This window comes from Galleria mellonella, unplaced genomic scaffold (genome assembly GCF_026898425.1).
Source record: "Galleria mellonella isolate WM207_F2 unplaced genomic scaffold, CSIRO_AGI_GalMel_v1 utg90, whole genome shotgun sequence".
In the NCBI taxonomy this organism is placed as follows: domain Eukaryota; kingdom Metazoa; phylum Arthropoda; class Insecta; order Lepidoptera; family Pyralidae; genus Galleria; species Galleria mellonella.
Window position 1 is genome coordinate 640,152 of NW_026442172.1, and position 12,421 is coordinate 652,572.

The window sequence follows — 12,421 nt, forward strand, 5'->3', positions numbered from 1 at the left end:
ATATGTTAATTGTACTTTACTGTGTATTTAACACAGTACAAAAAAGAGGTGAAAATATTTGACAAGTTCATCGACGTGTAACTAAATGTTGCTCCATGTGTTTCTCTGTTGCGTTGTTTTCAGTGTCCCGACGACTCGGGCAGGTGCTGTTCGGACGCACACTTCTTTCATTAAAATTAATACCAATGTCGCGTGTGCACATTCTTACTCGATAACGCCTCATCGTAATTAAGGTATGGTTTAAAACGAGCAAACCCGTCCGTCGGACGAACGCTGCGCGCGCGCCGGCCACGCGCCTCAACGGTACTTCACATTTTATTAAGGCCTGTGCAGACGTTTACACAAAGGAAAATTCTGCCAAATTTACCTATTCAGACAACATTTCGTGCACAACATGTGTACGTTGCAGCCTTAGTGCTACAATGCATTTAGGTGTTTTAAGACCGGGCTAAAAGGTACGTCGAGGACTGTCTCTCATCAAATCAAAAGCTTGAACAGGTGAGCATTTTATAAAACATTGTCCGCGGACACTCCCTCGTCTGCGCAGGCCTTTAAGGAGAATCGTCACTTCCAACTTCATATTTCGACCGTATCGAATAAAATGATACAAAATATTGAGATTGTTTATTGGCAATCAAAATTTAACGGCGTATTTATGTTAGCAATTCATTCGCTTGTCAACATTGACGGTTCACAGTAGATACCGTGTAATTCCGTCCAACAATAAATCTGTCTAAAAACACAATGGGAAGTTAAATAGGAAACAATACTAATTATCTATTTAGGCGCATCTTATCGCTACAGCTAACGAGGTGTCGTAAACCTATAAACGAATTATATAACGCTTAGTTGTCGGCCGAATTTCCTTCGGTTTATTTATAGACGCCTCATAGAACATTTCTGTGTAGGGATCTGTGAATTATAACACACTAAATGAAACCAAGGGAATTCTTATTAAGATAACATGTAGGCTATTTAATTTCTAAAAAATATACATATATATTTGATACACCCTAAACCGTTAATAATTCTAACAGACCGTCTCTTGGTAACATTTTGGTAACTTTTGGTAAATATACATAATAATATATTACAATGTTTTTAAAAAAGTTTAAAAATGGCTTTAGTAAATACAGACAAACTTATTTTCATGATTTTTATTACCGTCATCAGAAAATAATTCAGCCAATTTAATTTCAGAAAAAAAGCAATTTTTCATGGAAACTAAGCTTGGGCACTAATTTCTACACAAATTTTAAGATTTTAGAGTAAACATTTTAAAAACTATAAAAAAAATAATATTATATTTATATAGAACATTGTAAATAACTAAAATATTTTTTTTTTTATTTACCACAATGGATATGCGAATGATAATTTATTTATATTTATTTCTTTTTATTTTTATCCGAGCAATAAGTGCTATATATTATTCCCAAATTCGTGTATAATATAGTATATATCATATATGTGTAAGTATATTTGTTATTCATATATATTTATTCGTTTATATATGTAATTTTATTATGTATGTATATCAATAATTAGTAGTACCGCATTCGAGTATTCTGACACTTCCCTATGGTTGACTGGGAGAGAATGCTTTTAGCATTAAGTCCGCCATGTACACATATTTGTACTAATGAATAAATAAATAAATAAATAAAATAATTTACTATAAATTAAATAGAATAAATACAAAAACTATAAATTATAATAAAACAAAGCAACAAAAGAGTTACACACATAGTATAAAAAATCAGTGCTAAATAAAAAAATAAAAAAAAAACAGATTATTCAATGCAACATCAGTCGTCTAAAACAAATCGGTCACAATGCAAAATCGAATCACGGCCAATCGTATCTCAGTCGCGATCTGTGACGGAGTGTCGTGTCGAAAAGTCGGATGTAGATTCGACGTCGGATGTCACCAGGCAACGACAACCGATCGTCGGCAATGTCTGGTGAGGTCGTGAGACGTAGGTGGTGATGCGGCGCGACCGATAGAGTATGCAGATAGCTTGAGCTACTGTCTCACGAGCTTTCCAGTTTGTATTTGCATTCCAGATATCATTCAAAGATATGTGAATAGTGAATGCTTAATAAAAGTGTTATATATACATGCCTTTACAAACTACCACTTTTATAATATTAATAGGAAAATAATATCAGTTAAAAAAAAAGGCAAAAAAGAATTCATTTATATGTTATATTTATATATTTTATAGTTATTATATTATATTTTTTCCAAGAAAGTCCATAGTAGTAATTACTCAGTAATAATCTTTAATTTATTAAAGATCTTCTAAGAGTACATTATAAAAAAAATTAAATATAAAAACATCTTGAATCAGAACAAATTTAGCGCAGGAATAACCAACTTTTTTATAACAAGGAAGCAAACGTGCATGCCACTCACTTCGCCCATACAAACCAACGTCGTCCATAAGCACTCACAATACCAAAGGAATTGCAAGTTCGGTACTGGTCTTTTAAAAAGGATTACTATGGTCTTTACTTGAAGGTTTCTACATCATATCTGTTTAGGAATATTGCTACTGAAAGTTGGTTTCGTAATGTGGTTATGAGTAAAAAGAAGTACTTAAAAAAATACACAGTGAGAGAGACACAAAAAGAATTTTATATACATATATTGTAAAACAAAAAATAAAAGAAATATGATTGAGATTTTTTTAAAATGGCTTCAGAATTAGCAAAGATGTCGCTTCCTTTTAGGAGTCACTTAAGAGCAAAAGAAACATCAAATCATTGCTCCAATATATTATAACCTCGTTGAGAATACTCCACGAGTCCTCCCATTGTGAAAGCCAAGCTTGAGGTTAAACATAAAACATTCCTTTATTAATACTTAATGTGATCACTCTTTGACGTTGCGATGAATAGCAGTCACTCAACAACTCGTTAATCAAATGATATTGGATAGAAATCAGGTAGTTTCATTGTGTGGCTTGGGCGGCTAGCTTTGCTCCTATGATTTATAGACCGGCGCAATTTTTAAATACGTCATTAATAGATCTATGGGTGTATAGAGAGAATGAATATCAGCAACTCGTGGGAGCTAGTAATACTCACCCTTTCGTAATACGGGTTGAGTTTTCCTTACGATTTAAGCGTGACTTAACAAACTTTAATGTGTTTTTTTTTAGTAGTCATTATGTTTACAACATTAAGGTGATAAGTAGTGTATATTTTTTGACTACTGAAAAAAGCTTTATAGAAAAATAGTAAGTGAATACATAAGCCATTTTTTATTTGTTATTCTTTTTAGCTCTCTATCGAGTATCGACTGTAAATATAATTATTAAGCACCACAGTAATTATAATTGGTTTAATTTTATATTTATGTATATGTAGTTACAGAGTAAGAATATACAATGTATCATTTACTACTTGTTATCATCCCTTGACAAAGGGATGTACATAAATCAAAATACAAGTTCATCCTCCACTTCGTAGCAATATATCTTATTATATTATTATATCAACCGTTAACTGTATACTGTTGAACATAGACATCCCACATAAGCGAGAGGGGGGGGGGAGTCCAATATTTAGCACTCTTGGTGATGTTTAAAGAGGGACACTACTGGAACCGCATTTAAACTTTGGTGATATTTTAAAAGGGATACCGCTTGTTATCCCTTGACTATTAAGTTCCCTTAGTCGCCTCTTATGACATCGACGGGAAAAGAATGTGTAACCCATTCTATGACGAAACCACACGACAATCTATCTTGCTCATATTATAAATATTAAAATGTGTTTGTTTGCTTATTATTTGTTAGCTCTTAGTACCTTAAAGAAACAACCAATTATTTTATGTTATAAAGTAAAATAATCGTAGCATTTGGCAACAAAAAATACATAGACTACTTTTTATCTCGGACAATGAAAGCATGGGACGAGCAGGCAACGTCGCAGGCACAGCTAGTATTATATAAAACTACTCACGCAATACAATAATATAGATAGATGTGATCCCACATCACTGGTGCGTAACGACAGATGATGGCATTCCCATAATCATCACCCCAAATCCCACGTACATCTCTCCTGTTTATTTTGCCTAATTGTTTTATAGCACCGAATAATCGTCTGAATATAAATGTCACTCAATTTCCGCTGTGGCACAATGAAATTAATCAATATCCTGATGATTGTAAGCATTTTAATTATATTGCCTCTTTGTAATTTGTTGATGACCTGTAGCTTAGTAGTAAACGTAAAGCTCCGAGTTTGATTCTAGGCCATATTATTTTGGAAAACAAAGTAACGTCTCTTTTACTATTATATTTAAAATTATATAGGTAATAAAAAATTAAATGCATTCACAAAAATAAAAATTACTATAAGATTTGACTTCTTAAAATCACAGTGACTTCATTTAAGACTATAAGACAGACACTGGATTATACTTTATGAATTGCAATTAGAGAATAATTAAAATTACAAACTTAAAATAAGAGGTAATAGATTTAAAATCTTTTTACAAAGAAATTTTTACTCTACATAAGTATGAATAGGTATACTAGACTGTTATATTTTTTAAGGTTATTTAGACATTTAGACAAGCACGATGCTTTCAAGAGAAGAACTCGAAAAAAAATACACCAATGTAAGCTGCCAACATGGTACTGGGGTGAAAAAAAAATTATAAAAAATACATCAATAAAAATATTATTTTTACATCAATATCACCTCTATAATTTCCCTTTAGGAGAAAACAGGGGGCGATTCAATTTATTTCATCTTAATTGCTCGACGGGCGGCATATAACTACCGACATTTGTTATGACAAGTTGTTAAAACGAAATTACTGTGTAAAGTTTGAGAGTCCACACGATGTGCATGGGGCAGCTACCATATATAAAAATATTTCTACTACTCTCGAAAGAACAAATTTCATTTAATAACTTAAAGATATTTTAATTTGCAGATTATTATAACTTTTAATGTCTCTTGTTGGTTACGTGCGTGTTTACTTCAACTGTGATTTAATTTTTTATTCTTAATTTACTTTATAACACATACTAAAGATTTTATCTTATGCTTATAATTATTATTTATCAAGGATGTTCATCAATATATATATATCAATGGAAGATATATATATATATATATATATATATATATATATATATATATATATATATATATATATATTTATATTGTATGTATATATATATATATATATATATATATACATACAATATAAATATATACGTGAATAAAATTATTTAAAATGCACTGTAACTTTGAAATTTTTTTTATTACTTTACGTCCTTTATTTATTTCGTATATAGTAATAAATTAATACATTTTGATGTTAACTATTTTAATTTTATTTTTGTATTTATATTATCTATAACTGATTATAAATATTTGTTGATGTAGTTTTCTATATGTGAAAGAATTTCTAAAATTTGTTAACTAGTTTTTGATCGTATCCTTTATAAACAAATAATTAAATCTTTCCGCTTTTTGATATAAATATAGATTAACAAGCAAATATTTATGATTTTAATGAAAATATCTTATAAAACATTTAATGTTCGTTTTAAAGAATATAATAGCCACATCAAAAATCCAAAATAAACAAATCCATACACGTTTACAAATCGTGGGTGGTGTATTCATCTCACAACGAGTTAAATATCTTTTCTTATTGGAAACCTTTACTAATTCTATAAATTGGCTGGTAACAAGTAACTCAATCTCTTTGATCATGTTAACATATTGAGGTCATTTAGAACCATTGACCAATATTGTGTTACATTTCAACCCTCCATTGTATTTGATATTATGAACATTCGACAGGCATTTGAAAAAAGATAGATTGTTACATTTATTTCAACTTATGATATTCTAAATACCATAAATGACTTTTTTTTTCTTATTCTTTATTGATCATATTAAAAAAAATGTTTTGCTAAAAAAGGCGTACCTACTTTGAGGAGTTTTTAAGTGTTACTCTTTTTCTTTTTTACTTTATACTCTTAATATATACGTAACTTATTATTTACATTTTGACATTTGAATATAGATAATTAATTATTGATATATATTAATTATATACGTTTTGGCTTGAATTTACTGGGTACATAAGAATAACACCTGAGTCCTCAGGAATGGCAACGCATGGGGGGTATCATGGGCGAAACAGTATACTCTGTTATATCCATGGTACTGCTCATGTCTATAGGCGACGGTTACCACTTTCCATCAGGTGGGCCGTCAGCTTGTTTGCCATTCGAAGTTGTATAAAAAAATACAAAATTTTATATATGTTACATACCAATATTTAAAAAGTATAGTCTGTATTATTTTTTATCTCTACAATATACCTAGTACATCAACAGTATAATTCACCTCCCGATATTTTAACAACCCTAACGGGCTTGCGTCGATAAATTACTAATAATAATCATAATAAAAAATGAATCATAAACAGAACCCATTATCACCTCCCCGCAGGTTATATCCGGTACGAAATCACGGGGTTCAAACCCCATAAGATGACTAGCCAAACTCAACCTCGTCACTGGGGCTAATTTAAATCTAATATAAGATAAATGATAATATACATAATACATCTTTTATATCTTACATAATACATCTTTTTAGAGATCCAGTTCCTTCTTTTAGTGTAAATAGACTAAAAGAAAAACTAAAAAAAAAAATTATGTTCCTAAAATGAACAAACATGTAAGAAAAGATATTTACTTTACAAGAAAAATATTTGGAATAGATAGTTGTTAATAAGGATGTATTTCGCTTGAAGGTTTAGTAAAAAGAATTGTCGTAAACTAAGATTATTTTTGTTTTATGTTAGAGTTTGGTACTTATCGCCTTATACATATTGAGAACTTACCAATTTCTCCCATAAACCATGATTACATGATTATAGTAGAGGACAGAATCCATTACTATCATGTTAATGACATAATTATTATGGAGCATAAAGATATCTTAGTCCTGATGATTGAAAATGCATTAGAAATATTATGAGCGGCATAGTATATACTACGATATTCGTGGTACAGTGGTAACACCCCATCGATTTGCAATTGATAGGCGGAATATAATTAAAAAATAGATATCGTAAATGGAAGTAAATTTTAAAATCTGTTAATTTATTGTCTCTCAAGTGATTGTGTGAGATATTGATTGCAGGAATTTATTACAAGTAAGGAAAGAAGATAAAGTAAATGTCAAAGAAATTTGTTAAGCGTAATTAAATAAAAGGTCTCCAATTATGTCTATTAATATAATAGTAGTTTAATTAAATCATATAATTCAAAAATGATCGAAGTCATCAAAATGAATACCATTCATTTTTGTAACGAATATATTAATTATGAATATAATGAATATGATAATAATTAATCAATTACTAACTCTTTCCCGTGACTCCTTACGCGTGACCGGTATACTGATCGGGTTAAACTATACCCCATGCCCTTCTTTCTATATAGTATTCGTATACAAAATTTCATAAAGTTTAATTCAGCCGTTAAGACGCTAAGAGTTTGTCACCAATAAAACTCACTTTTACATTTATAATATTAATAAGGATTTGTAATAAGTATTTTAGTTCTTAAATTAGAAGTTTTATAAACATTAACTTTTTTACTTCCACATAATGATCAAATATTTAATCTTTCATGTTTATAACACAAATAAAGTTGGAATTACACCCTTGGTTTTAAATCGTTTACCAAAATCAATCTCTCGAGCAAATTATCAATTTGGCGATGCAGTAATTTCTTGGTTAAATATTATAAACTTATTATCGTTTCTAAGATAAAATTAATTATATCGAAAAGGTAATTAAAGGATGCAGAGGATTTTTATTGTTACCGTAAAGTAATTGCCTATTTCCGAGAATAAACTGGGAAAAAGTCTCATGATTTCTCAATGGGAGGTATTTTATAAAGTCAACATTGTTATAAAGAGTCAATGAAACAATTACTCTATCAATAAGAAAATATTTTACTAAAACATGCTTTGTTTATTAAAATTTTTAAAGAAAGAGAGAAAGAGTTGCAAATCTATTATTTACAGAAATTCTCTAAGATATTATATCTCTTTTGTTGATGTGTTAATATAATTATTTACTCATATAACATTTCATCATCATCATCATATCAGCTTTTAACTGTCCATTGATGAACATAGATCAGGTTACAGAGTTTTACCAGTAGTAGATTTTTCAGCTCCCTGCCGAGGTTTTCCCAAAAGACTACAGTATGGGGTTCTTCAAAATAGGTTTCTTCAGGGTCGGCAACGCGTAATACCTCTGGTATTGAAGATGTTCATAGGCTACGGTAACCATTTACCATCAGGTGGGCCGTATGCTTGTTTGCCACCTCAGTGGTATAATAAAAAACCGCACTTAGATTTTTGTAACGTTTAAAGAGAAACGCTGCTACCCATCGCTTGACCATTAAGTTTCCTCAGTCGCCTTTTACAATATCCACGGAAAAGAAAGGGTTGGCCCATTCTATCCTGAGAGCATACGGTATATGAATAACTTATGTTCGTTTCCAATTGAATGAAATATTGGATTTAAATCATATCATAATTAATATTTTAAACAGAATTCATGTTTAAATTTCCGAACTGCTATTAGATACAATAGTTTGGAAGAATTTATTTGAAATTTGAAATTTAGAGAATCATTTATATTTCACATAAAAAAAAATGTTGTAAGTGTTAACCAGTGACAAGTATAATACACCGTGTCGGTTTAATTAGTAAAGAAAAACTAATAGAATGATCGTAATTCTGTATATATGTGAGTATGTTGATGGTAACTTTGATAAAAATACCAAAATACTAGGAAGACGTGCAATTCATAGCATGCTTGCTTTAAAGCTAATTGATGATGAGTTGGCTCACAGCGCCGAAAGTTGTCAACGCGGCGGCGATAGCGGCACTCTTATTAGGATCCCTCGCATATTTTGTAAGTAAAATATTTTGATAGTCATTAACATTTGAAAGTATAATAATTTCGTAGTGACTTTATAAATTCTTATATCGGTATGTTTTAAGAATAAAATAGAGGTGAAACTACATTGAGAGTTTAATTGAACAGAATGCAGATTTTTATGTCGTACTGCTATTTGAAGATTTAAATTAGAAATATATTTTTTTTAACAATATTATTTTTATAATATAATACAATTGTAACTAGACGATGTCTGTACATGAGAAATATTTAAGATACAATAATTTTTAGAATTTTTGTCTATTTGTATGTTTGTTCCGGCATCATGCAAAAACTACTCCACCAAATTGGATATGGTTTTCACAGTTACGTTCCTAAAAGTCGAGCTTAGAATTTAGTATATATTTTATACTACATTATATGCTACATAAAAATGATCTATTTCATTAGATTTTCTACTTCAGAAATCCATGCATATCAAATAATGGTCAAAAACCTAACTTTATGCATAAAAAGGAAAATCAAAAACTATTTTATACTTGACAATCTTGAAAAATAGAAACTATTTCTACTAATCATATTTATTGCTTAATATTTTTATCATAAAAATTATAAAACTTCGTCACCGCCCATTTATATCCCAATTTGGAATAAAATCTCTTGCTACGAGAAAAGAATATTCGCCAGTGTGCTGGTCAGGCGATTTAATATATATTTTTACTTCTAGCTTTTCTTGTTTTGAATTCGTATATACTTTGTTATTGTACTTTGTTTTCATAGTCGCCTGTTACGATATTCTTGAAATGGAAAGGAGTCTTAACATTATTGTATTCTTACTCAGCCACTACACTAGAGGAAACTAAATTCTAAAATAATGATCTACAGATTAATTCCTAGAGCATCTCACTATATAATATATTCATTTTATAATTCTAAAATCAACAAGTTTGCTTTAATATAAACAAAAACCTTTAAAAAAATCATTTGGTTAAACGTTGACGTATTTCTGATAAAAATTCGATAACACTGCTACGACTTTTATCCGTGAAGTTTGAGTTGGCTTATGAAAAATTCTTTGACTCGGCACGTTTAATAAGATAGTTGGGGAAAGATAACACTGATGTGGATTCTTAATGCGATTGATTTATTCAAAGTGTACGGAAATCGATAGGGCGATCATAAGGCATTATCGCTCTGCCCTTTAAGAAAACCTGTTTACGTGCTATAAGCTCTTAAAACGGCAGTTATGATATTTAATTTTGACGATTAGATATATTTACTTCTTTAGTAGCAAGAGAAATTATTTGAATTATTGGTAATTTAAAATTCAATGTCGAATCATGTTTAATTATTCAGTGGTCAGCAAAAAGTGGGCACGCGTTAGCCAGTACCTTGCCGCCCGAGCCGCGCTCCCCTATCCACTACGCCAGGTACGGACCCGCACGCACTCGGGGAAGGGATGATCGAAAATAATAGGGGAAGAGAATTTTAAAATTTATATTTTTTTGCAGCCGGCGCAGGTGATATAACGTGTGCGCGTGCGCCGGCGGCTCACTTGTACGCGAAGCTCCGCTGCCATCGCTCGCGCAACTTAAAGCTCTCTAAGCTTCCCTTATCGTGCAGTGCTGTTGCGATCGCAGCGCCGACCGGTCGTGCGCCCTTACTCGCGATCATGCTGCAAGAAATTCAACTCGTTCAAGGTCAGACGAACTATGTCGTCGTTTCATCCGGATACCCGTCGACGACTGTAACAAAGGCGACAATGGAAAAGAGAAATATACCAATCGCTCCAGCTCCTGAGAAAAATTACGTGACACACGACACACCTCCAAACTTGCAATACAGAAAGAAGGTGCACTTCAGAACAAACCCATACACCGGACCTCAGGCTGCGTCGATAGCGCGCCGCAACGCCAGGGAACGTAATCGCGTGAAACAAGTGAATGATGGATTCAATGCCTTGCGCCGCCACCTCCCAGCTTCCGTAGTCGCCGCCCTGTCCGGTGGCGCTAGACGTGGTTCCGGTAAAAAACTTAGCAAAGTTGACACACTAAGGATGGTTGTCGAGTATATAAGGTATTTACAGCAATTATTAGAAGAAAGTGACGCAGCTCTGGGCATTACCCGTGATCAGGAAAATAGAGAAAATATTCCAAATAGTAACAATGCTCAGCCAATGACTTCTATAGATATGGACGATGGATTTTTCTATGGAAGCGGTTCACCTTGTTCTGAAAAAGCTGATTCTCCAGCACCATCCGAGTGCTCTTCTGGAGTGTCATCAGCTTATTCCACAGTAGATCGCTACGAGGTTACGACACAGCAGAATTTAGGTCCTATGGATGAAGACGAATTACTAGACGTCATCTCGTGGTGGCAACAAAAATAGCGATATGGTAAGTCATACTTTTTACTATATTATAAGGTCAAATATACTCATAATTGTAATTCTGTTGAGGCAAATAGAGGCATTGTGTTGACTATTGTCATTTTGTTTGTCCAATGCCTTTTTTAATATGTTTTATGACTACCTATATATTAGCTAACTGCAATTCAATTAAAAACTGCAATATACTTATAAATTATATATATATATATAAAAAAAGATGTACTAAATTTATTTTCCTTTTGTTTACAGGTCAAACAACTGCAATATTGGACGATTCCCTCCGATAATACGTGCATTATTTTTGCATTTATTGTGAATAAATACGAAAAGACTCTTGTATATCTAGTCAAACCAGTAGTGCCTTATCATAGATGTGTTTTCTTAGCGAGCATTAAAACCTCGATGTGCTAATGAAAGTTCCACTTTCGTTTAGTTTTGTCATTTGTTACCTGTTAATTAAACTTATTGAGGCTTTGTAATTCATGCAAGTGTACAATTTAAGTACTTAAGAAGCCTACCAACAATTGTAAATAAGTATTAGGTAATAATTTTAACTTAAGGAATAGAAATAAATTATTTATTGAATTTTATGAATTTTTGTTTTTGTTATTAAGTTATTAAATCAATCAATATTTATTAACAGTCTTAAATCATAAACACAATTTTCCCTATTAATTTATACATTTCTCTATGATAAATTATATATTAACCCCAGTTGCAACTAATTCCAAAAAGTTTTGAATAACCTACTAACCGATTAATTAGCACATTGCCTATATTTATTAAAAAAAAAACTGAAAAAGTCAAACATTTATTTTTAAATATTTCTTTTATAACGTATAATCGTGAAGTAATTGTTGGAACCATAGTACGTTACATACTTGGTTTTCTTTTTATTTATTCTTTTCATTCACCGCTAATTTCCACAAATAAATTATGTTTATTAATGACTAGCTGTGTTCCGTGGATTTGCCTGCGTTAATTAATATATAAAGTATTTTACCTATATGTTAAGTTAGCATAAAGCCCATTTACCTCTGTACCAAATTTCATTTTTGTTA

At 31.1% G+C, this 12,421-nt stretch overlaps 1 protein-coding gene across 1 annotated transcript; it reads left to right on the forward strand.

The window, feature by feature from the left end:
- Positions 1 to 10,488: 10,488 nt before the first annotated feature.
- Positions 10,489 to 11,954, forward strand: LOC113509138 (achaete-scute complex protein T3-like). Its single transcript, XM_026892441.3, has 2 exons — positions 10,489 to 11,367; positions 11,610 to 11,954. Exon 1 carries the CDS (start codon positions 10,644 to 10,646, stop codon positions 11,358 to 11,360), a length of 717 nt encoding a protein of 238 aa, XP_026748242.1. The 5' UTR covers positions 10,489 to 10,643; the 3' UTR covers positions 11,361 to 11,367; positions 11,610 to 11,954.
- The last annotated feature ends 467 nt before the right edge of the window (positions 11,955 to 12,421 follow it).